The sequence below is a fragment of the Pseudorca crassidens genome, chromosome 7 (genome assembly GCF_039906515.1).
Source record: "Pseudorca crassidens isolate mPseCra1 chromosome 7, mPseCra1.hap1, whole genome shotgun sequence".
Taxonomy (NCBI): Eukaryota; Metazoa; Chordata; class Mammalia; order Artiodactyla; family Delphinidae; genus Pseudorca; species Pseudorca crassidens.
In genome coordinates this window covers 79,931,384-79,953,969 of record NC_090302.1, presented here as the reverse complement: position 1 = coordinate 79,953,969, position 22,586 = coordinate 79,931,384, and the positions used below count along the sequence as shown (strand labels likewise).

The 22,586-nt window shown below is 42.7% G+C and overlaps 1 protein-coding gene across 7 annotated transcripts in view; it reads left to right on the top strand.

Moving 5' to 3' along the window:
• The first annotated feature begins 7,911 nt into the window (after nucleotides 1–7,911).
• The window catches only part of APTX (aprataxin), a 58,679-nt gene continuing 44,004 nt past the window's right edge, over nucleotides 7,912–22,586 (top strand). For 4 of the 7 annotated variants that reach the window (XM_067744578.1, XM_067744577.1, XM_067744579.1 and 1 more), the window contains exons 1-6: nucleotides 7,912–8,147; nucleotides 15,214–15,350; nucleotides 16,656–16,702; nucleotides 16,924–17,226; nucleotides 17,830–17,889; nucleotides 18,719–18,945. In XM_067744578.1, coding sequence (XP_067600679.1) covers nucleotides 7,927–8,147; nucleotides 15,214–15,350; nucleotides 16,656–16,702; nucleotides 16,924–17,226; nucleotides 17,830–17,889; nucleotides 18,719–18,945 — 995 coding nt within the window. In that variant the 5' untranslated portion in view covers nucleotides 7,912–7,926. The other 3 variants (XM_067744581.1, XM_067744582.1, XM_067744583.1) reach the window with 3 other exon arrangements.

The window sequence follows — 22,586 nt, the reverse complement described above, 5'->3', positions numbered from 1 at the left end:
GAAATCGCAGGTAGGTCAGTATCTGAAGGGCACTGACAAGTTCAGGAGAGTAGAAGAGCTCAAAAGTGAGTCTGTGAAAGCTGAGTCTGTGCTGGAACTGAGCTCCCAGCACTGAAAGTTCCTTAAAGGGAGGGGCTGGGTCTGGCTTGTTGCCTTCTCTGTCCTCAACACCTAGCTCACTGCCAAATACAGAGGAGGCACTCCAAGCGGTTGTTGAATGGATATAGACATTGAGGTTTGAAGAAACTGCAGGTTGTAAACCATTCCCTCTCTTTAAGATCCTGGTGCCATAAAATAATTAGAATGACTCTTTAAAAATTATGTACCCTTTAAAAAATATGTCACTCAGGGCTTCCCTGGTGGCGCAGTGGTTGAGAGTCTGCCTGCTGATGCAGGGGACACGGGTTCGTGTCCCAGTCCGGGAAGATCCCACATGGCGCGGAGCGGCTGGGCCCGTGAGCCATGGCCGCTGAGCCTGTGCGTCCGGAGCCTGTGCTCCGCAGCGGGAGAGGCCACGACAGTGAGAGGCCCGCGTACCGCATTAAAAAAAAAAAAATGTCACTCTGTGGTGGTTGGAGGTGGCAGGGCTCAAAAAGTCACTCCTCTGATTAAAATCCTTTGATGGCTTCCCTTCCCACCTAGATATCTACATGGCTTCCTTCCTTCTTTCAGGTCTGTACTCAAAAAAAGGCCTTCAACAATAAACAAAGTATCCTCATCACTTTCTATCCTGCTTTTTCTTTATAACATTTATCCCCACATGACTCGTATATTTCTTCTTTTTTAAAAAAATTTATTTATTTTTGACTGCGTTGGGTCTTCGTTGCTGCACGTGGGCTTTCTCTAGTTGCGGCGAGAGGGGGCTACTCTTTGTTGCGGTGCGCGGGCTTCTCATTGCGGTGGCTTCTCTTGTTGCGGAACACAGGCTCTAGGTGCGCGGGCTTCAGTAGTTGTGGCACGTGGGCTCAGTAGTTGTGGCTTATGGATTCTAGAGGGCAGGCTCAGTAGTTGTGCCACATGGGCTTAGTTACTCTGCGCATGAGGGATCTTCCCGGACCAGGGATTGAACAGTGTCCCGTGCATTGGCAGGCGGATTCTTAACTACTGCGCTACCAGGGAAGTCCCTATCCGTATATTTCTTTTTTATGGCCTGCCTCTCCCCACTAGATTGTAAGCTCCTTGAAAGCAGAAGCTTTGTTTTGTTCACTGTGGTATAGGCCCTGGCACCTAAAACAATGCCTGACATGTAGAAGCTGCTCAAAAATACTTGAATGAATGAAAAAATGTACCAAGCAATGGAAAGCTAGAGCTTCTCTGATTTCATCTGGCTATAGGCCAAGACCCTGGAGAATCTTGGCCTCTAGTGGGATGCAAGTGTCCATGTGGGCTCCTAAATCCATGTCCCTCCTACTTGACCAGAGGGAAGAACTGATCTTGACAGTGCCAGGAGCCCAGGCCCTCCTGTTCTGGAGTTACTGTTAACTCTGTGTAATTGTGAGGTTGAGGGCCTGGATAGTACAGGATTCATATGGTTTGGGAATGGTACCAAGGGCAGCTGCATCAGTCTTTAAGTTAGCTAGAGTACTTTTCCAGCTTCCAACCAGAGAACCTTGACTGAATGGGTTCAATAAATTGAAAGAAACCCCCTGTGTTGGGTATGTGGATAGGCAAGGAAAAAGTGGTAGATAGGATTATGAGGGATAGATAACATCTCATTCAAAAGTAAGACTAAAAGTTACTGAGTTTAGTCAGATTTGTGTTTTGAAATATTTTCTCTAGTTGCATGTAAATGGATTGGAGGGGGCTGGAGTGAATTAGGGAGAAAATAAGGAAGAACATTCCAGAGGAAATAGCATGAACATCAAGGAATGCAATAGAGTATTACAGCTGCGCCAGGGCTTAGCAGGGATAGTTCATCTATCTCTCTAGAGTACTGAGGAGGAGGGGATGGAAGGGTAAGAAGTTCAGCATTGCTCATATAAGGCTGGCAATGAAGAGATGATAGAAGGTAAGCAGGATAAGTTAGAATTAGTATGTTTATAAGAAATTTCAGAAGAGCCCACCACAACATCTGCAATTTACACAAATAAGAATTGATGAATTGAAATGAAAGTTCTAACAGGAACCATCAATGGTATGAATGTTAGTCCTTGGGATTACAGTGACGATCCCCTAAACTCTTGCAAAGTTAGATTCTTGAGAGAGTTAAGCTATGAAGTCAACACATAGTGGGAGAGGTTAACTAGTATTGAAAGTAGGAGTTGAAAACAATAAAGTGTAAATTATAGGTGGAAAATTTTAAAGTAAATTGCAGGGTATAGTTTATGGATACATTAGCATGTTTACTCTGTGATGTATAGAACAGAACTTCTCTACTGGTGCGCCAATTATGGGTGTGACTCTAAGAATTTAAAAAGATTATCATTAAAAACTTAATCAGAAATGACATAGCTATTTCACCATGAAACCTAATGTCAAAAAGGTAATATTCACAGAAACATGGTCAATTTTCTCATGAAAAATTTTAAAATATTTTATTTGGATATTTAGCCAGAATCAATGTTATTTTCTCAAATGGTCTATTTTAAATTTTTATCACATATAATTATAAAGAAAATATAATGATTTTTTTAAACCAAGTTCCTCATAGACCTTAAGGTGACCCCAGTATGATTCGCATATATAATTTTATCTTTGTGCCATGACATCAAAAAGTTGGGAAGCAGTAGGAGTTACTAACTTACCTAAAAAAGAGAAATAGAATATCATTAGAAAATATTTAGGGACTTCCCTGGTGGCACAGTGGTTAAGAATCCACCTGCCAATGCAGGGGACATGGGTTCGAGCCTTGGTCTGGGAAGATTCCACATGCCGCGGAGCAACTAAGCCCGTGCACCACAACTACTGAGCCTGCGCTCTAGAGCCTGTGAGCCACAACTACTGAGCCCGTGTGCCACAACTACTGAAGCCCGCGTGCCTAGAGCCTGTGCTCTGCAACAAGAGAAGCCACTGCAATGAGAAGCCCACGCACCGCAACAAAGACTAGCCCCTGCTCGCTGCAACTAGAGAAAAGCCCGCACGCAGCAATGAAGACCCAATGCGGCCATAAATAAATAAACAAACAAACAAACAAATTAATTAAAAAAAAGAAAATATTCAACAGGAGTGTATAGGTTGTATTCCCCCAGAAGCATACACAAGGCAAGGATTTGAGTGCAATTAGTTTGTTTAGGAGATGATAGCAGGAAGGATCAGTAGGGGAGTGGAGAAGTGAGACAGGGATGGGAGGGAAGTAGTACCCGTGGGTTAATGCACAGGTTACCCCTCTAGACAACTGGGGCTGGAGAGCCTCTGGGAGACAGAGTAGTGTATGCTTCAAAGTTGTTTCGCCCCAGGGGTGTGGAAACAAGTTTACCCATTCACTTCTTTACATCATTTTCACTACTGCTCCCAGGAGTGTAAATCCCATCCCTTCTGGCCTGTATGCAGTCAGAGAAGGCTCTTGGGGCCGGAGGAAGCCTTCAGGCAGAGTCGTAGGTACTTGCAGTGAGAAGTTTTTGGATATGTGAAAGATGCAACTACATGTATAGCTCACTAGGTTTTGGTCCTATCCCCACTAAGTGACTTTTGTTATTTGCCATCTGACCTAGGTTGGCCTACAGAGAAGAATATGTCTTGTCTTATCCAGTTGCTACTGCCTCCAAAATAGCTCTTAAATCAGTCCACTTCTGTATTCTTGTCCAGGCTGCCAACATCCTTTGTGCTACATCAGTAAACTCCTAACTGCTCTCAGCCTTTCTGTTCTCATCCTCCCTTCCAATCTGTTCTTCTTCACAGCAGCCACAGTGATCTTCATAAAATGAGAATCAAATAATATCACTCCCTGGCTAACTCTTTAGGGTTTTTTCATTGACTATAGGATGAGCTTACATACAGTTCCTGAATGGTTTACTATCTGACCCTCACTCATATATCACCGTTTTCCTCTTACGAACTACTCTTGAGCTCCATTGGATTTCTGTCATGCCTGAAAGAATATGCTAAAAGCCCTACTGTAGGGCTTTTGTACATGCCCTTTCCTCAGTCTATATTATAGACCTAGAATATTCTTCTACCAAGTCTTGTCTGTTTCATTTTCATCTTTCTGGACTCAGTTTAATTGTCCTTTCCTTAGATAGGTCTTTCTTGACACCCCTCCCCAACCCCTCCCACTCTACCCTCTCTCCTGCAACAAACAAAATTTCCTAGCTATATTTTCTCTCAGAACTCTGTATTTTTCCTTTTGAGAAAATCTCTGAACCAGACCACTGCAGCCTCCCCAGGTTGGTCCTCTGGCTCCAACAGCCTTACCCTTAGACCAGGAGTCTCAAAGTATCAAAGAAAGAAGGGCCTTTAAGGGACGGGACAGATTATGTAAATGAGTGGGTGGAGACAATGGCAACTAGAGAGCACTTGGCAGCCACTCCAGTTCCAGCTGTTTGTTGCCAGAATTTGCTGGATTTCTTTCCCAAGAGACCAAGAATCCTGATTTTCATGCAAGATTTTCTAATTTCTAACTGTTATAATTAAAAAAAAATTACCCCCCCTGAGCAAAATAGCCAAAACAATCTTAGAAAAAGGAAAAAAAAAAAACAAAGTTGGAGGTCTCACACCTCCTGATTTAAAAAGTTATTATAAAGCTACAGTAATCAAAACAGGGTGGTACTGGACAAATGGAATAGAATAGAAAGCCCAGAAGTAAACCCTTGCATATGTAGTCAAATGATTTTCAACAAGTATTCCAAGACCATTCAATGGAGGCAAGACAGTGTTTTCAACAAATTGTGTTGGGAAAACTGGATATCCACATGCAAAAGGATGATGTTGGATGCTTACTTTATACAATATATTAAAAAAAAACTCAAAATGGATCAAAGACCTAAATGTGAGACCTAAAACTGTAACACATAGGGGAAAAGCGTCCAATGATTTCTTGGATATGATACCAAAAGCATAGGCAGCAAGAATAAATATAGATAAATTGGACTAGATCAAAATTAAAAACTTCTGGAGCTTCCCTGGTGGTGCAGTGGTTAAGAATCTGCCTGCCAGTGCAGGGGACATGGGTTCGAGCCCTGGTCTGGGACGATCCCACATGCCGCGGAGCAACTAAGCCTGTGCACCAGAACTACTGAGCCTGCCCTCTAGAGCCTGTGCTGCACAACAAGAGAAGCCACCGCAATGAGAAGCCTGCGCACTGCAACGAAGACCCAATGCAGCCAAATAATAATAATAATAATAAATTAAAAACTTCTGTGCAGGGCACAGTTGACAGAGTGAAAAGGCAACCTATGAAATGGGAAAAAATATTTGCAAGTCATATATGTGATAAGGGGTTAATATCCAGAAGATTAAAAGAACTTCTACAATGCAACAACAATAAAATAACATGATTTAAAAATGGGTAAAGGACTTGAATAGGTATTTCTCTGAAGAAGATATACAAATGGCCAAAAAACATGGAAAGATGCTCAACATCGCTAATCATTAGAGAAATGCACATCAAAGCCACAGTGAGATATCACCTTACCTCACACCCATTAGGATGACTGCTATTAAAAGAAAAAAAACCGAAATAAGAAAATAACAAGTGTTGGCAAGAATGTGGAGAAATTGGAACCCTTGTACACTGCTGGTGGGAATGTAAAATGGTGCAGCCGCTATGGAAAACAGTAGGTGGTCCCTTAAAATATTAAAAACAGAATTATGAATCAGCAATCCCAATTTTGGGTATATATACAAAATAATTGAAGGCAGGATCTCAAAGAGATACTTGTACAACGATGTTCACAGCAGCATTATTCATAATAGCCAAAAGGTGGAAGCAGAGGAATAGTGTGGTGTATACATGCAATGGAATGTTTTTTAGCCTTGAAAAGGAGAGAGGTTTTGACACTTACAAGTGAATTAACCTTGAGGACATTATGCTAAGTGAAATAAGCCAGTCACAAAAAGACAAATACTGTATGATTTCACTTACATGAGGTATCTGGAGTGGTCAAACTCATTGTAACTTAAAGTAGAATGGTGGTGGTTGCCAGGGATTGGGGGCGGGGGAAATGGGGAGTTGTTTGAGTTTTGGTTTTGCAAGATTAAAAAGTTCTGGGAGGCTTCCCTGGTGGTGCAGTGGTTAAGAATCCGCCTGCCAGTGCAGGGGACACGGGTTCGAGCCCTGGTCCGGGAAGATCCCACATGCCGCAGAGCAACTAAGCCCGTGCGCCACAACTGCTGAGCCCGCGTGCCTAGAGCCCGTGCTCTGCAAAAAGAGAAGGCACCGCAATAAGAAGCCCGTGCACTGCAACGAAGAGTAGCCCCCACTTGCGGCAACTAGAGAAAGCCCGTGCGCTGCAACGAAGACCCAACGCAGCCAAAAAAAAAAAGTTCTGGAGATAGATTTTACTACAATGTGAATATTCTTAACACTACTGAACTATACACTTAAAAACAGTTAAGACGGTAAGTTTTATGTTATTTGTATTTTGCCACAATTAAAAATTGAAAAAAAAATTTTATTTGAAAAAAACAAACCAAACAAAAAAACTCCAAAACTCTGAGTATACTAACAAAACACATTTATCACAGTGTGTGGTTTGAAGCCTTTGCCTTCCATCAATGAATTTCAAATCTAAGCATGTACAATATTAGGATAACCTGGTGGGCTTGTTAAACATATTGCTGGGCCTCGCCCCCCAGAGTTTCTGAATCAGTAAGCCTGGGGTGAGGACTGAGAATTTGCATTTCTAACAAGTTCCCAAGTGTTTTGAGGCTACTCCTACTGATCTAAGGATTATATTTTGAGGGCTACTGCATTAGATAATACCACAGGCTTATTCTCTATTAATCTCTATATATGTGTTTGTGATAAATCTTTGGCTTTGGAGTCCTTGAAAATTTTGTGCCTGCCATGCCCTGAAGCCGTGCATTATGCCATGTGACCCTGCTTCTTGGGCCGGTAGTATGCTATAGAGAAATGGCTAGACCTAATAGGCTGGACATTTTTGCACAGTATATGTTGAATAATCCAACTAGACCTAATAGGCTGCCCAATTTTGCACAATATATGTTGAATAATCCAATTAGAATAATCCAATCCAGTTTTGAATGCAAGACACAGGCAGGTCAGGTTGAAGTAGAGGCTAAGAGAAGCTTAATTCTGAGGAAATAACTGGTCAGGTCACCAGAATAGCCACTCTTTACCTCGAGCAATGTGAACCACATTCTACTGCCATGAGGCCTGCGTGGCTGCTGAGAAGCTTCCTGTGCTCCTCCACTTACTGGTGTGACCCTAATATAAACCTGCATCTTCTCTGCTAACAACTGCCAAGTCTCCCTTCCGTGTTTCCTGGAAGATCCTCCCACTCTGTTTTTATAGCTCTGATATCGCCATCATACCATTGAGTCTCTGCTTTTCTTTGGAAGGAAACAATATTCCAAATGAGAGAGGAGTTTTTCCATCTGCCAGAATGCCTTCGAATAATTGCAATATATGACTCTTAGGGAACATACTGGAATTGCCGTAAAAATCGGTAAACACATTTCATTCCAGCATCCTGCTTCTCCCCTCCCTGACTGCCCCTCAGCCAGTTCATTTAGTGAAGACAGCATTAAAAAATCTTAGCAGGTTTCTCCGCTAAGGTTTCTCCCCTCCAGTCCTTTCTACCCCAGAATAGGAGAAAGCAGATTGTAGCTTTGAAAGGGGGCGGCCACAAGCAGCTACTGTCTACAGCGCAAAAGGTGGCCTTAAAAGTAGTGAGCTTTTCCTTATGAAGGGAATGTCAGAGGCTGGACGGCTGCCTAGAAACGGCCACCGAGAGAAGAGCAGCCTTAAGTCTCTCCCATTTCAGAAACTAAGAGGTGGTGATGGGGTAGCAGCTCTCGCATAGAGAGATGCTGAGAAAGCTCGTCCTCTTTGGGATAACTGCCAAGATCCAAATTTGGACCGTGGCCCAATACAGGTCCAAGTGGGGCGGGCACTTCCGGATCCGGGCATCGGGCGAGATCCTGTCAGCAGGTAATCACTGGTTGCTCTCCAGTCTGTCTCGCGACGTCATCCCACAGCGCCGGAAGTGGAGGAGTAACGTGAGCTTGTCAGCCTCCGCCGTTTCTAGGTAAGGCGGTTATCGGCCTACCTCTTCTGCCTGCCGGGTTGAGAGCCGTGGGAGTGGGCCTCAGGTCGGGTCCGCTGTTGCCTGTTAGGTGATGTGCCCTGAATAACGCTCTCACGGCTTCTTTCCCGGCAGGCGTTGCAGCATCCTCCGGCTCCAGGGCTCTAGGGCTCTGGGCTGCCCATTTCCCGTCTGCCGTGTTTTGGCGGCGCTCATGTTGGCCTCCGTCCCACTTCGCGTTCGTTCACCTGTGCCCCTGACACCGGTACCTAGCTTGGAACACAAGCAGAGGAAAGATTAGAGAATGGGCACTGTCCAACCCAAGGAGGCGGCGCAGCCTGTCAGGAAGGACATTGTTTTCTCCAGAAACGCTCCATGAGAGGAACTTGAGGGCCCTTCACAGCGTCCTCAACAGGCCTTACACGAAGACCAGAAGAAGCAAGCCTTTTCTCATGCAGACCAGTGATAGCGGTTCAACAAAGCAAGGATATAATTTCTATGTGGAATTAATGTGGTCCAGGTTTGGAGCCTTTTGAGAATTTGATTTATATTGGGCGTCATTAGAACACTTGAGACAGGACTCTTCACGTGGGAAGACACAACAGATTTGTGCCCTTTCACCTTAGTTGTGCTCTCGGATGATCTTTTTACATTTCCTTAGCTCCTGCTTTCATCCTACCTTCACTATTAACAAGAATGATAGTAGTGTTGAATGCTTGTTTTTTGCCAGATACTGAACTTTTTCTTCTTAATTTAGCCCTTGTGACAACGCTGTGGTGTAGAGCACTAATTAATATCGTTTTACAGCTGAAGAAATAAAAGCTTAAATAACTGGCCACAAGTCGCACAGTCCGTAGGTGGTGGAGGCAAGATTTGAACTTGAGCAGTTGGATTTCAGAGGCTTGGATGTTATCCACTATTTTATATTGATTTTCCTCAACTGTTTATCAAGTTCTCAAACACCTTACTCTATTGTTGTCTACTATTTTAGGGAGAAAATTGAGGTTGTCAGGTGGGCTCTCCCTCAAATTTCTGCCTCTGCCTTCCCTTCATACAGTCATCTAGCTTTACACCTATCTTTACCTTTCCTTCAGTATCAGAGGATGAGCTGTCTCCTGATCAAAGCAATTTCCTTTATTTTTGCTTCTGACCTTTCTTTTATACTTTCACCTATGAGACCTTGTTTTCATTTGTCTTTTGTGCCCTTGTCTATGTCCCAGTTATGTATAAACAAGGTCAGGTTTCTCATATCCATGTGTGTGTCATCACCCCACCCCCCACGCTCCCAAGCCAGAAAGAAAGAAAAAGTTCCTAGTGATCCATCTTCCTTTGGCTCTCATCCAGTAACTCTCTTCCCCTCTCATCCAAACTTTTAAAAGAGTATTCTAAATTCTGTCTCCAACTCCACCTGCTGTTCCTTTCTGCAGTCTAGCTTTCAGATCTGTCATTCCCCTGAAATTTTATCCTGTAGTCACTAGTGATTGATTATCAAACCAGATAGACATTCTTCAGTCATTACTGGATTCCTTTGCTGCTTTTGAAACTTGATGATACCTTTCACTCCCTACTCCTTTGCTTCTTAGGACAATACACTCAGCTGATTTATTCAACAAACATGTACTGTGATATAGAGATGAACAAGTCAAAGTGCCTCCTTCCTTTAAAGAGCTTACGTTCTGGCTGTTTTTCCATGTGCCTCTCTCACCAGTCATTTCTCCTGTGGATAGTCTTCTTCCTCCTCTCCTAAAATGTTGGGTGTTTACAAGGCTTGTGACTTTGGCCCATTGTTCTTTTCATTCTGTACACACTGCCTAGGTGAGCACATCAACTAGCTTGGTTTTAACTCCCTCCTGCATGTTCCCAAATCGAAGTGTCCGCTTAGATCTCCTCTGAGTTTCGTGCTCACCTCTGACTACCCTGGACAGCTCTGCCTGCGAGTCCCACAGACTGTTCAAATTCTGTCTTCTCTGAACTTACTCTTAGCACATCCATCACTAAATCTTGTTGATTTTGCCTCCTAAATATTTCTCAAATCTGTGCTCTTTTTTCCATCTCTATTATTGTCTTACTTTGGACCTTCTTTCATCTGAAATATGATGGCCTTCTAACTGGTATCCCCCCCTCTAGTCCTGTATCCGATGTTATCTGTTCTCCACACTACCTACCCTCCTCCCCCAAATGATCTTTGAAAACACATCTGACTGAGTCAAAGTCCTGCTAATAATATTTAAGGGGATCTGTCTGTTCATTCATACAATCTTTTCTCTCATTCAGCAAATATTTATTGTTTACTAAATTGCAAAATCCATTAGAGCTTCTAACGTTTGAGCTTTGCAGCTGGTCACCCAGGGCTCTGCTTCATCTGGACCAGCCTGCATCTCCGTCCTCTTTTTTTGCCTCATACTTAGGTTGCAGCAGTCCTGAACTGCTTCTTCATGTGCACTGTGCTGTTTCTTTGTGCACTGCCCTTGCTGTTCCCTTTGACTGGAATCTTCTCTCTGATTCCTTTCTCTTCTTCCTGCTCCTCACCTAATTAGGCTGCCCACTTTCACCTAATTAACCCAGTTAATGTATAGGTCTCATTTTAGGCCCACCTCTTATTGGAAACCTTCCTTGACACTTCCTTTCTCCAAGTCTAGGTTGGATACTCCAGCTTTGTGCTCCCACAACACCCTTTGCATAGACCAATCATTATACTTTCCACATTTGTTACAATTGTTTTTGAGTCTCTCTCCTCCACAAGACTCTGAGCCTTTTGAAGGCAGGTATGATGTATAATACCTGCATCATACAATACAAGTGAGATGTGTTACCTCCTTATTCCCAGCACCAGGGTGGCATAAGGTACATGGTAGACATGCAGTAATTTTGATTGAATGATCAAATGACTGAAGACAAAAAGTATATGATGTAGTGATTATGAACCCATTCTCAGGAGTTCCCTGGTGGTCTAGTGACTAGGATTCTGGCCTTTCACTGCCGTGTCCTGGGTTCAATCCCTGGTCGGGGAACTGAGATCCTGCAAGCCATGCAGTGTGGTCAAAAAAACCCCAAACAAGACAACAACAGCAACAAAATAACCCGTTCTCTGGAATAATTCAAATCCTATCTCTGGCACACATTGGCTGTGTGACTTGAACATGTTACTTTTCTTTTCTAAGACTTAAATTTTCCTTAGAATGAGAGTTGTGAAGATTAAATGAGATGATGTAAGTAAGACATTTAGCAAGTGCCTAGCACACGGTATGCACTTGATAAAAGTATGCTGAAGACCAGCAGATCCACAAGTACAAGACCAGACCTAGCCTAGGCCAGTGACTTCCAGAGATCCTTCCTCCGAGTTTCCTGAATGGATGCAGTCTGTTTACAAGGAGATTATAATCTCATTTGGCCAGTGGGATTACATCCATATTTCATTTTCAGAAAAGGTAAATCCGACCACACGCAATAACAAGATGTAGAGAAGAGAAGAGGAGATGTAGAGGAGAGAAGGCTCTGTGAAGGCCTCAGGGAGGAGGTGGGACTTGGAGGTTGAGAAGAATTTTTTGTTTTTTTAGGAGGAAGGGAAGAGTATAATTCAGTACCAGGAGAGCATATTCATAATGACTTACTTGGGAGACCTGATGTAGTATGTTATACCTGAAGGATGTATGTGAGGGGAAGGAAGGAGAGAGAGGGATGGGTAAATGGGACTAGTTTTATGAAAAGAAGTGGGAGGTGAAATAAGTAACCTCTGTGGGGTTAAAGTATGAGTCTCAACTTCAAGCCTGAGGGATTTGGGATTGATCAGGGCTGTGCTGGACATTATGGTAGCCCTCAGCCACGTGTAGCTATCGTAACTTTAAGGTAAATTTTAAAAAAGCTAAGTAAGAAATTTAGTTCCTCTGTTGCACCAGCTACATTTCAGTTGCTTGATTGTCACATGGTGGCTACGTTAGTGTTTAGAACACTTATATCATTGCAGAACATTCTTCTGGACAGCGTGTTCCAGGTTACCAGATTTCTGGCCTTGTGCGGCCCATCAGATCACATGGGTCCCTTAAGAAATAATCAGAATTTCTTTCTGACCAGTCCCTACAACTCTGGAGTGAAAAGTGTGGGGCTGAAAAGTAGAGAATTAGGATTTACCCACATAAATGTGGAGATGGGGTTGCTCAGAGAGAGTAGCAAAGCACCCCACGTAAGAGGAGCTAGAGGAGGGGAGAGAGAAGGAAGGCAGGAGAACCTGGATAGGATTATTATCTGGTCATTCACTTGCAAATATTTATTATATTCTTGCTGTATGCTAGGTATTAAGTGCTAGGGGTATAGTGGAAGGAAAAATGGCCTTGACTTCTGCTGTCATAAAGCTTGCAGTTTATGGAGTTTTACTGGATGAGTTATATTGAAGATTCAGGAACATCCATCCTTATGTGCTCCCCATATTCTAAAATGCTTCATTCCTAGAAGTTGGAATTGAAGGCTGAAATGGGCGAAGATATTGCTTAAGGTTAGTTACATAAGCATCCTGTAGTCACTGCTTCAGTTTCTCAAGGTGTAGTAAATAGAAACATTATAACTTCAGAACTTTAGAGGGAATGAAGCATGTGAATGTATGTTTGTGTGGGGCAGGAGGGGTAGGTCCTATTATCCTGCAAAAGTCAGCCATGCTCTCAGCTGTCCTCTGGATTCCCTCCTGTCCCTGCTATCCAACTGTTCTCTTTTCAGGCTTCTTTTATTATTACTGTGAGTAGTCAGTCACCAGATGACTTATTTCCCAATGCTTGATGAAGACATACTTCATTTCTCAGTCCATTACCTGCTCATTCATCAGTTTCCAGCAAGAGCAAACATGCCCCTCTGAACACATAGTGTTTAGAAGTGGGACTTGCCTGTAGCACCATCATCATTTGAGGCTCTGGGTTTAGGATTTTAGATTTACAGCTGACTCTTCATGCACTTGCATCAGCTCCCTCACAAAGGAGTTGCCTTTTAGACCTAACTCTGGCCCACATTAAATTTATTAAATGACTCATCTCTGACTCTAGATTTCTCCACTCCAGCCTGCCTATACACAGCATCATTTCACCTCACTCTGCAGCTCAGACCCTGGCAGTTGTCTCCTATGGATTGTTAAATCTCCACTTTTTGGCCTAGTGTTCTTTCAACACCTTTGCCTTCTTTGGGTGGCTCTCTGGGGCAGCTCCTCTGGGTTGGCCAACTAAGGTCTGCTTCTCACCCCTCACCCATGGCTTGTCATTGCTGAAATCTGTACCGTCACTTGTGCTTTTTGAAGTGGAATGTCCACTCCCACTCCTTTTCTTTCTTATCAGTCCCCTTGGCTCTTGGCTTTTTCTACTGGGCAGTTTCCAAAGCCTTTCCTGACTGATCCTATTTCTGTGACTGCATGTCTTCAGCACTCATTTGCTCACTCTGCTTTGCGTTATTCTGTCTTTGCAGATGGTAGTGAAACTCTGATTTTGAAAAATCTGGTTTCTTTTATCTCCCCTTTGGATACAAAGCTTGTGCAGAGCGGCTGATTGAGTGTTGCCTTGCCTGCAAGGGGTGTTTCGCAAGGAGAGGGTATTTGAGGCTTGAGCATTAGTAGGCTTTTGGAGTCTAGGGAGGTGTCCCAAAGATCTAGTCTGTCCCTCCCACAGTTCCCTGTTCTGCCCCTAGGTGATCTCATCCTCTCTTTTTACCCTAACTTCTGTGACATGTTGATGCTTCTCATATATATACATTCAGTTAAGGACAGATACTTCCTTTTTGTGTCAGAGCTGGTCATAATTCTTACAACTTTAACAACCTTGTGGCATTTACCTTTATAAGCCCCTGATTCTTTCTCTCCGCTGAAACACTTTGTTTTACTCGAAACTGTGTCTCCTGAATTGCAATTCCCAAGACTCCAAATAACGCACTTTATAGTCTAAAAAAATACACACACACACACACACACACACACACACACATACTTTCAGTCCCTTCCCCTCCTTGAGCTTCATACCCGTATATCCTAGTGTGACTCTAGGATCTTCTGCAGGCAACTTAATCTAATTGCGTTTCAATCTGAAATCATCTCTTCTTCACTTATCATTTATCCCTAAATTATGTCTCCAGTGTTTTCCTCATTTTGGGTAATGAGTACTTCCAAATTAGAAACCTTCACTCCCTTGTTATTCCCCAAATGCAGTCAGCAATAAGTCTACCTTCACAATTTCTCCTGGCTCTTTTTCCTCTCCATCCTCTTTCTTCAGGCCTCGTCCCTCTCCCGAATTTCTTCTCTTTCTCTTCTACTGATATCCTACATGACCATAAAAGTTGTTTTACAAAAGAATATCAGACCCTCCAGTAGTGTTGTGCAGGTTGTGTATTGCACAAAGGTGCTGCATTCACACTTTAGAAATTGTAGGTTTGTATATTTATTATGACTATCTTCTGGCAGATGGCAGTAAAATGTGTTGTTCTAACATCAGTATGTTTTGACAGTTAAGGAATGGAAACCTTGATGCCTATGGAGAACATCCTCTGTTCTTATGTCCTTAGCTCTCTGCCAGGCAAGCTTCTCACCCTTTAAAACTGAGCGTGAATATCCCTTCCTTGTGAAGCCTTTTTTGATGCTCCCTACAAGAGTTAGTCTTTCCTTTCCCTGGGCTAAGGCCATATTTGGCTACTCCCTTCTTATAGTAGATATTACATTATATTGTAATAATTGATATATGAGTCTGCCCCATTGTACTCCAGGCCCCTGAAGGCTAGGGACAATGTTTCATCATTCTTTGATCCTCAGCAGGTAGCTTAATGTCCAGCACATAGAGTATATCAATAAACATAACAAATATTTGATTACATAGCATGACTGAGGCACAGAAGTAAATACTTTACCCATATTGTTTTATTTAATCCTCACAACACCTTCATGAGTCCTGTCATTATCACATTTTACAGGTGAGGAAATTGAGACTAGGGAGGTGAAGTCACTTGCCTCAAGATGAACAGCTGGTAAATGGCATGTGTGGTGGTGCTGGGGTGTGGTCCTGGAGGACCTGTGCTAGTTTTTCCAGCGATTCTCTTGTGTTTTGTCTCTCAGACTAAAGATGCGGGTGTGCTGGTTGGTGAGACAGGACAATCGGCACCAGCGAATCAAACTTCCACATTTGGAAGCAGTCATGGTTGGGCGCAGCCCCGAGACCAAGATCACTGACAAGAAATGTTCTCGACAGCAAGGTAACTGGTCATAGGATTGTGGAGATTACCATGTTTGGTTCCCTCAGATGGTGATATAATCAAAGATGTACATTTCCTGGATGGTACTGATGGAAAACCTTTTGTGTGCCATAAACAAAACTCAGGAACTGAGCTCTTTTAGCCAGTGCTAGGGCCCCATGCACTCCTGACTCCACCCTCTGAAAGTGGTTAATATTCAGTGTTGGGAGCAGGCAGGTTCTATCCTGTACTATGGGTTGGTGGAACTGAGTTCTGCACTCTGCTTTGCCCAGGGAGATTCCTCTTTGGGCAGTGAGACAATTGAATTCTGGGATTTCCAGTTTGGAACCATGTCTGAGAAGTGATGGGATGGTTTCGTCCTTTACATTTTGCCACACACAGAGGGTGGTATCTTTAAAAGACTATGACATCTAGCTCTTGAAATGCCTTTCATGGGATTTAATGAAATGAAAGTCCTTAGGAAAAATCTTTACCATGTACCTCATTTTTTACCTGTAAACTCCAGACATGCTCACTGCTACCAGGCCTCCCCCTGCAGTGTGTTTGCCATGGTTCCTAAGGCTTGGAGTCTGCAGCACTGATTATGGTTTTTCCCACATGAGTTAATCTAAATGGGAAAAAGAAAAATGCCATGCTTGAGCTGGCTAAGCCAAACATACAGAAGCAGACTCTGCTTCTTGCTCTCTGTCTGCCTTGTCACAGCAGCAGCTGTAGGGATGTGTAAGTCAGCCTGTCCAGAGGCTTTTTGTTCATGTATCTGAACACAAGTATTTAGTGTTACTACTTCCCACATATGCTCAGACTGTTCTGTCCCTGCAATCCTTTTTCTAGAATATTCTTTCTACTCCTCCTACCCAAGGCCAGCTGAACTTCAGTTTTCCAGGAACGTATCTTTTAACTTTTTCTCTGTTGAAGGCATCTGATGGTTTCATACAATAGTGGAAGTCTTGATTTAATCCTGAGATATAAGAGCTTGTGAGAGAAATGGGTCCCCTTTCCTGACTGCAGAGTCTGTGATCCTGAGTGGGCCAAGGGCTCTGGAATAGGGAGACTTGTAGGGATTCAGTGAAGCTGCCTTATAAAGATATTAGCAGTAGCTAAGGGAGTATGTACACTGTTGGGCATTTTATGGAAGGACCTGGAGCCCTAGCCACCTGAATAATGGATGATTTTGCTCTTAGGCCTTTGAGGAAACCCTTGTCACATTGCCTCCTGGAGTGAGGCTTCATTGTCTTGTAGGGAGAACAGGAGCAAGTGCCTGGTTCTTCATGGCATTTGGGTTTAACTTTTTTCAATCTCTTTCAGTACAGTTGAAAGCGGAGTGTAACAAAGGATATGTCAAGGTAAAGCAGGTATGTCTATTTGTAACTTGGATTTCCATGTTATACTTGATGATTTTCTTACACTGTTGACTTTAGAATGTCTGTGCCAGCCAATAAAGGGTTCTCTGTCACGTGTGGAAGTGGCAGAGTAACGGAAGTGAATATTAAGCACAGTGCCTGGCACATAGTAAGTGGTGAACATAGGAGTAGCTATTTGCTATTATTATAATTATTTTCTGATTATTCCATAGGTAGGGGTCAATCCCACCAGCATTGACTCACTCATAATTGGGAAAGACCAAGAGGTGAAGCTGCAGCCTGGCCAGGTCCTCCACCTGGTGAATGAACTTTATCCATATATCATAGAGTTTGAGGAAGAGACAAAGAACCCTGGCCTGGAAACACACAGGAAGAGAAAGAGGTCAGGCAACAGTGATTCTGTAGAAAGGGATGCTGCCCAGGAAGCTGAGGCCAGTACAAGACTAGAACCTGGGAACAACTCTAGCCAGTGCTCTGTGCCCCCAAAGAAGGAGAAAGATGCATCCACCAAAAAGGTGAGGGTAGTGTGCTTGATAGATGATGTGGAGATTAAACGAGGTGTAATGACTACTTAATTGTTTTGTACGCAGTAAAGCCCAGACATGCCTAAGGGGTTATTAACCATGATGAAAGAGTCACTTGTTTGTGTCACCAGTCAGTTGGGTGAATATCCCTTTATGTACTTTTCTCTTGAATTTCTGAGGTAAGCCCCTTGAAGGTAGGGTGATAATGGCAGTGTGCTTAACACTGAGCTGCTAAAATGGGTCAGTGTATATCTATAGAAGGTTAAGATTGGAACATTCTTCATAGATCATGTGATTCACATCCTGATGTCAAAGTGGAAACTTAGGCTGTACATGGAGTGGGAGAGGGCAAAGAACATGCAGTTCACACTCTGGTGTTTCCAGCCTCTGTCTAGACATGCAGCTCTGAATATGGTAAGAAAATGGGGATGGCTTATGATTCATAAAGGAAAAGGTTGAGGTAAAGAGATATAGTTTAATTCTTAAAGACTGACCTTATTTCCAAGTTTGGTTGGACTTTGCTGATGTCCAGTATTAACTACTGACAAATTTAACTATCGCATTTGTGATTTACATTGCCCCTTTTTGCTCTAGGAATCATTGGGCCACTGGAGTCAAGGCTTGAAGATTTCAATGGAGGACCCCAAAATGCAGGTCAGAATAAAATTTTGGCATTGAAATACATTTCACGTTTTAAATGATCACTTCACAGAGTTCATAACTACAAATGAAATCCAAGGAAATTAGTCCTTCTGAGTGAGATTCGTTTTACTGGGCTATTTTGTGAGATCAAGTGGCTTTTCTCATTGTCAGTAAGTTAGCAACTGGAGTTCTTTGGAGAGAAGCCAAGTTTTTCAAATGAATATCCCTTCTGCCTTGTTCCTCCTTCTTCCTTCTTCTTCTGGGTACTATTATTATAAGGGAAGTTGTGTTAACCTTAGTGTGGTCTCTTTCAACAGAGTGTCAGATAATGTATAGTGACTGTAGTTACTGGGCTGCCCTGGGATTAATAGTCAGGCATCATCCTGGGAGGAGTCTGAGTTCTTAAATTACATCCTGGGGTGACAAGGGGCAATCTGATAGGGCTTCTTGGAACACACTTGCATGTATCATGTGGTCTCCTGTGTTAGAGTGAGAATAGTGCATTTGAGTTCATGCCTGCAGGGGTTTTACATCAGATCCTCAGGAACTATGTGCCTCTTCTGTGTGTTCTGTGTAGTGTGGTGACTGAAAACGCAGACTGGGGTCAACTAGATCTGTGTTGGAATTCTAGACTTCCCACTTAGTACTGATAACTATGTGACCTGGCACAAGACACTCAACTTATCTGAGTCTCTGTGCTTTCATTGGTCAAAATCGGGATACTAAGACCTTCTGCACAAGATTGTGGTGGGAATTAAGTGAGTTAATGAATGTGACTGTATCTGGCACACACAAGATGCACTGTAGATGTCCGTTTCCTTCTCTTGTGCCCCTCTGCTAGGTTTACAAAGATGAGCAGGTGGTGGTGATTAAGGATAAATACCCCAAGGCTCGTCACCACTGGCTGGTCTTACCATGGGCCTCCATTTCCAGTCTGAAGGCTGTGACCGGAGAACACCTTGAGCTCCTCAGACACATGCACACTGTGGGGGAAAAAGTGATTGCAGACTTTGCTGGGTCTAGCAAACTCCGCTTCCGATTGGGCTACCATGCCATTCCCAGCATGAGGTAAGCCTTGTGGGGAGTGCTGGTGTGTCCTGGTTCTATCTAGGTGGACAGATGGATTCAGCCTGGGTCTGCTGACTGTGCTCATAGCCCTGAGGTCCAGGGGAGTAGGGTGGGGTGTTTCCAAGGCAGGTGGGCTGAAACTTCAACCCTCCTGCCTGACTTGCTCATAAGCCTTGAGTTCCTACTTCTGCTTATAATTCGATAACTTACAGTTCTTTGTTCTTCTCAAAGTGTAAACTCTGATAGCCTAACTTATGAACTAGATGAAGCAGCTTCATTGCCTTCGGGTGAAGAACTGTGGTCAGTGGCTTTTATCAGATTTTTCAGAAGCATCTATAACCCCTAAATGATTAGGGGCCATTGCTTTGAAGGAGGCAAGCATCACTGAATTCTTTCATGACAGCCTAGTAGATCTAAGATTTAAAATAAAATGAGAAAAAAATGTAGAGCCTGTTTTCCTTTGGCTCATACCCAGAAGGATTCAGAAATTAATGATTGATTCTTTTCAAGGAATGAAAGCAAGGCAGATCTCCAGTTCTTTTGAGCTAAGCAACAAGATAAGCAGAGTGATTGGGTTTCTGAGTCTTTATCTTAGGCTGTTTTTTTTTTTTTTTTTGGTGGTAAAATACACGTAACATAAAATTTACTATTTTAACTATTTTTAAGTGTACAGTTCAGTGGCATTAAGTACATTCACATTGTTGTGCGACCATCACCACCATCTATTTCTAGAACTTTTTTCATCTTCCTGAATTACCTCTCATTCCTTCCTCCCCCTAGCCCTTGGCAACCACGATTCTAGTTTCTGTTTCTATGAATTTGACTTCCCTAGGTACCTCATATAAGTGGAATTATACAGTATCTGTTGTTTTGTGGCTGGATTATTTCACTTAGGATAATGTCTTCAAGGTTCATCCATATTGTAGCGTGTGTCAGAATTTCTTTTGGTTATTTTATCTAACCACCTAACAGTCTTCACAGTTTATTAGGTGGGTAATTATGACTTAGATTACTGGTTACCTTAACAAGTGAAATTTTTGTGCCACATTTTTTCCCCATCAATACTCTTTATTTTAAATTGAGGCATAACTTACATACAATAAAATGCACAATAAGATCTATAGTTTGATCAGTCTTGATGTATATGCCATGTAACTGTCACTGTGATCAAGATACAGAACGTTTCTATCATCTCCCAGGAAGTTCCCTTGTGCTCCTTTCTTGCAGTCCTCCCCTCAATCCCCACGTGTTGTTCTCCTTTCTTTCAGCATAGATTAGTTTTGTCTGCTCTAGAACTTCATATAAGTGGAATCATACAATGTATCCTCTTTTTCTATCTTTTTTTGGTCAGCATAATGGATTTTGAGATTCATGCATGTTGTTGTGTATATCATGGATATACTTCATTTTTTTGCTCTTGTATAAATACCCAGAAGTGGAATTGCTAGGTCACAGGGTGGAAGTTATGTTGTATCTCATTAAAAAAATATTTTTTAATTGTTAAAACCTTATTCAAAAATTTAGGGCAAAAAGTCACCCATAATCCTATTTCCCTAATACTGCAGAGCTCATGACTAACAGCCCTTGATCACAAAGCCCTTTTCACGTAGTAATCATGGTGTCCATACCCTTTTTTAAAAAAAATTTTTAATTGGGGTGCTTCCCTGGTGGTGCAGTGGTTGAGAGTCCGTCTGCCGATGCAGGGGACACGGGTTTGTGCCCCGGTCCGGGAGGATCCCACATGCTGCGGAGCGGCTGGGCCCGTGATCCATGGCCGCTGAGCCTGCGCGTCCAGAGCCTGTGCTCCGCAACGGGAGAGGCCACAACAGTGAGAGGCCCACGTACCACAACAAAAAAAAAAAAGAAAAAAAATTTTAATTGGGGTATAGTTGCTTTACAATGCTGTGTCAGTTTCCGCTGTACAACGAAGTGAATCGATTATATGTATACATATATCCTCTCCCTCTTGGACCTCCCTTCCCCCGCCCCCATCCCACCCATTGAGGTCACCACAGAGCACCGAGCTAAGCTCCCTGTGCTATACAGCAGGTTCCCACTAGTTATCTATTTTACACATGGTAGTGTATATATGTCAATCCTAATCTCCCAATTCATCCCAGCCCCTGCTTCCCACCCTGTGTCCACACGTCTGTTTTCTGCATCTGCTATTGTGCTAAGGAGAATGCTAAAGGCAAGAGCTGTGACTGGTGTGGGTGGGAAGCAAAATGACCAGTAAGTAAAGTTTCCAGTTACATATCCTTTTATGATCACTCTTTTTTTTGCGGTACGCGGGCCTCTTACCGCTGTGGCCTCTCCCATTGCGGAGCACAGGCTCCGGACGCGCAGGCCCAGCGGCCATGGCTCACGGGCCCAGCTGCTCTGCGGCGCGTGGGATCCTCCTGGACTGGGGCACAAACCCATGTCCCCTGCATCGGCAGGCGGACTCTCAACCACTGCGCCACCAGGGAAGCCCTATGATCACTCTTTATGATATCATTTTGAATAAATTAAAGATAGGAAGGAAAAGGTAATAAATTAAATATTTTTTCTATTGTAAAAGTAATATATTTTCAATTTAGAAAATATAAAACTGGAAGTATGAAGTAGAACAAAGATCTTCTATAATATCACCACTAATTAAACTCTAGACCTTATTCAAATTTCAGCCATTTTTCTTTCCATTTTTTTTCTGCTCCAGGATCCCACATTGCATTTATTTGTTGTCTCTCCTTAGTCTCCCTGATCTGTGACAGCTCCTCCTCCTTTTCTGGTTTTCATGACCTTGACACTTTTTATGAGTACTGGCTAGTTGTTTTACGGGATGTCTCTCAATTTGAGTTTGTCTGATGTTTTTTCATGACTAGATTAAGGTTATCAATATACCACAGAAATGATGTGTGTCCTTCTCAGTGCATCATATCAAGGAGTGCATGATGTCAAGATGGTTTGTTGCTCGTGATATTCACCTTGATCACTTTGTTGAGGTGGTGTCTGCCAGGTTTCTCTACTCAAAGTTACTGTTTTTCCCTTGTAATTGATGAATATCTTGGGGGGAGATGTTTAAGACTATGCTACTATATATTTTCTCCTCAAACTTTTGCCCAGTGATTTTAGCATCTATTGGTGGATCTTGCCTGCAACAGTTATTATTATGGTGTTTACCTAAAGGTAATTTTATGTTTCCCTCATTCCTTCTAATTTATTAATTGGAATTACTCTGTGTGGAAGAACTGTCCCTTCTCCCCCATTATGTATTTATTCAATACACGTATGGACTCATGGATATTTATTTTAGTCTATAGGATTTAATTTAATCTATCTCTGTTTATTGCTCAAATTGTTCCAGCTTTGGTCATTGGAAATTCCTTTAGATTGGCTCCTGTATCACTTTGACATGCCCCAAACATTTTTTGAGCTCTTCCTTATTTTCTGACTCCTTATTTTTTGGAACAAGATGTTCCAGGCTTATCTTATATTTTTCCTGTTCTAGCCCTGGAATGAACCACTTTTCCAAAGAGCCCTAGTTCTTTTTAATGGATAATGACATTTATAAGCCAAGACTAGGGCACGAGGTTTCTGTAGAGAGAAGTGGTTGGTTCCAGAGTGTCTTTGCTTCTAGGTTCTCTTAGAAGATGAAGCCA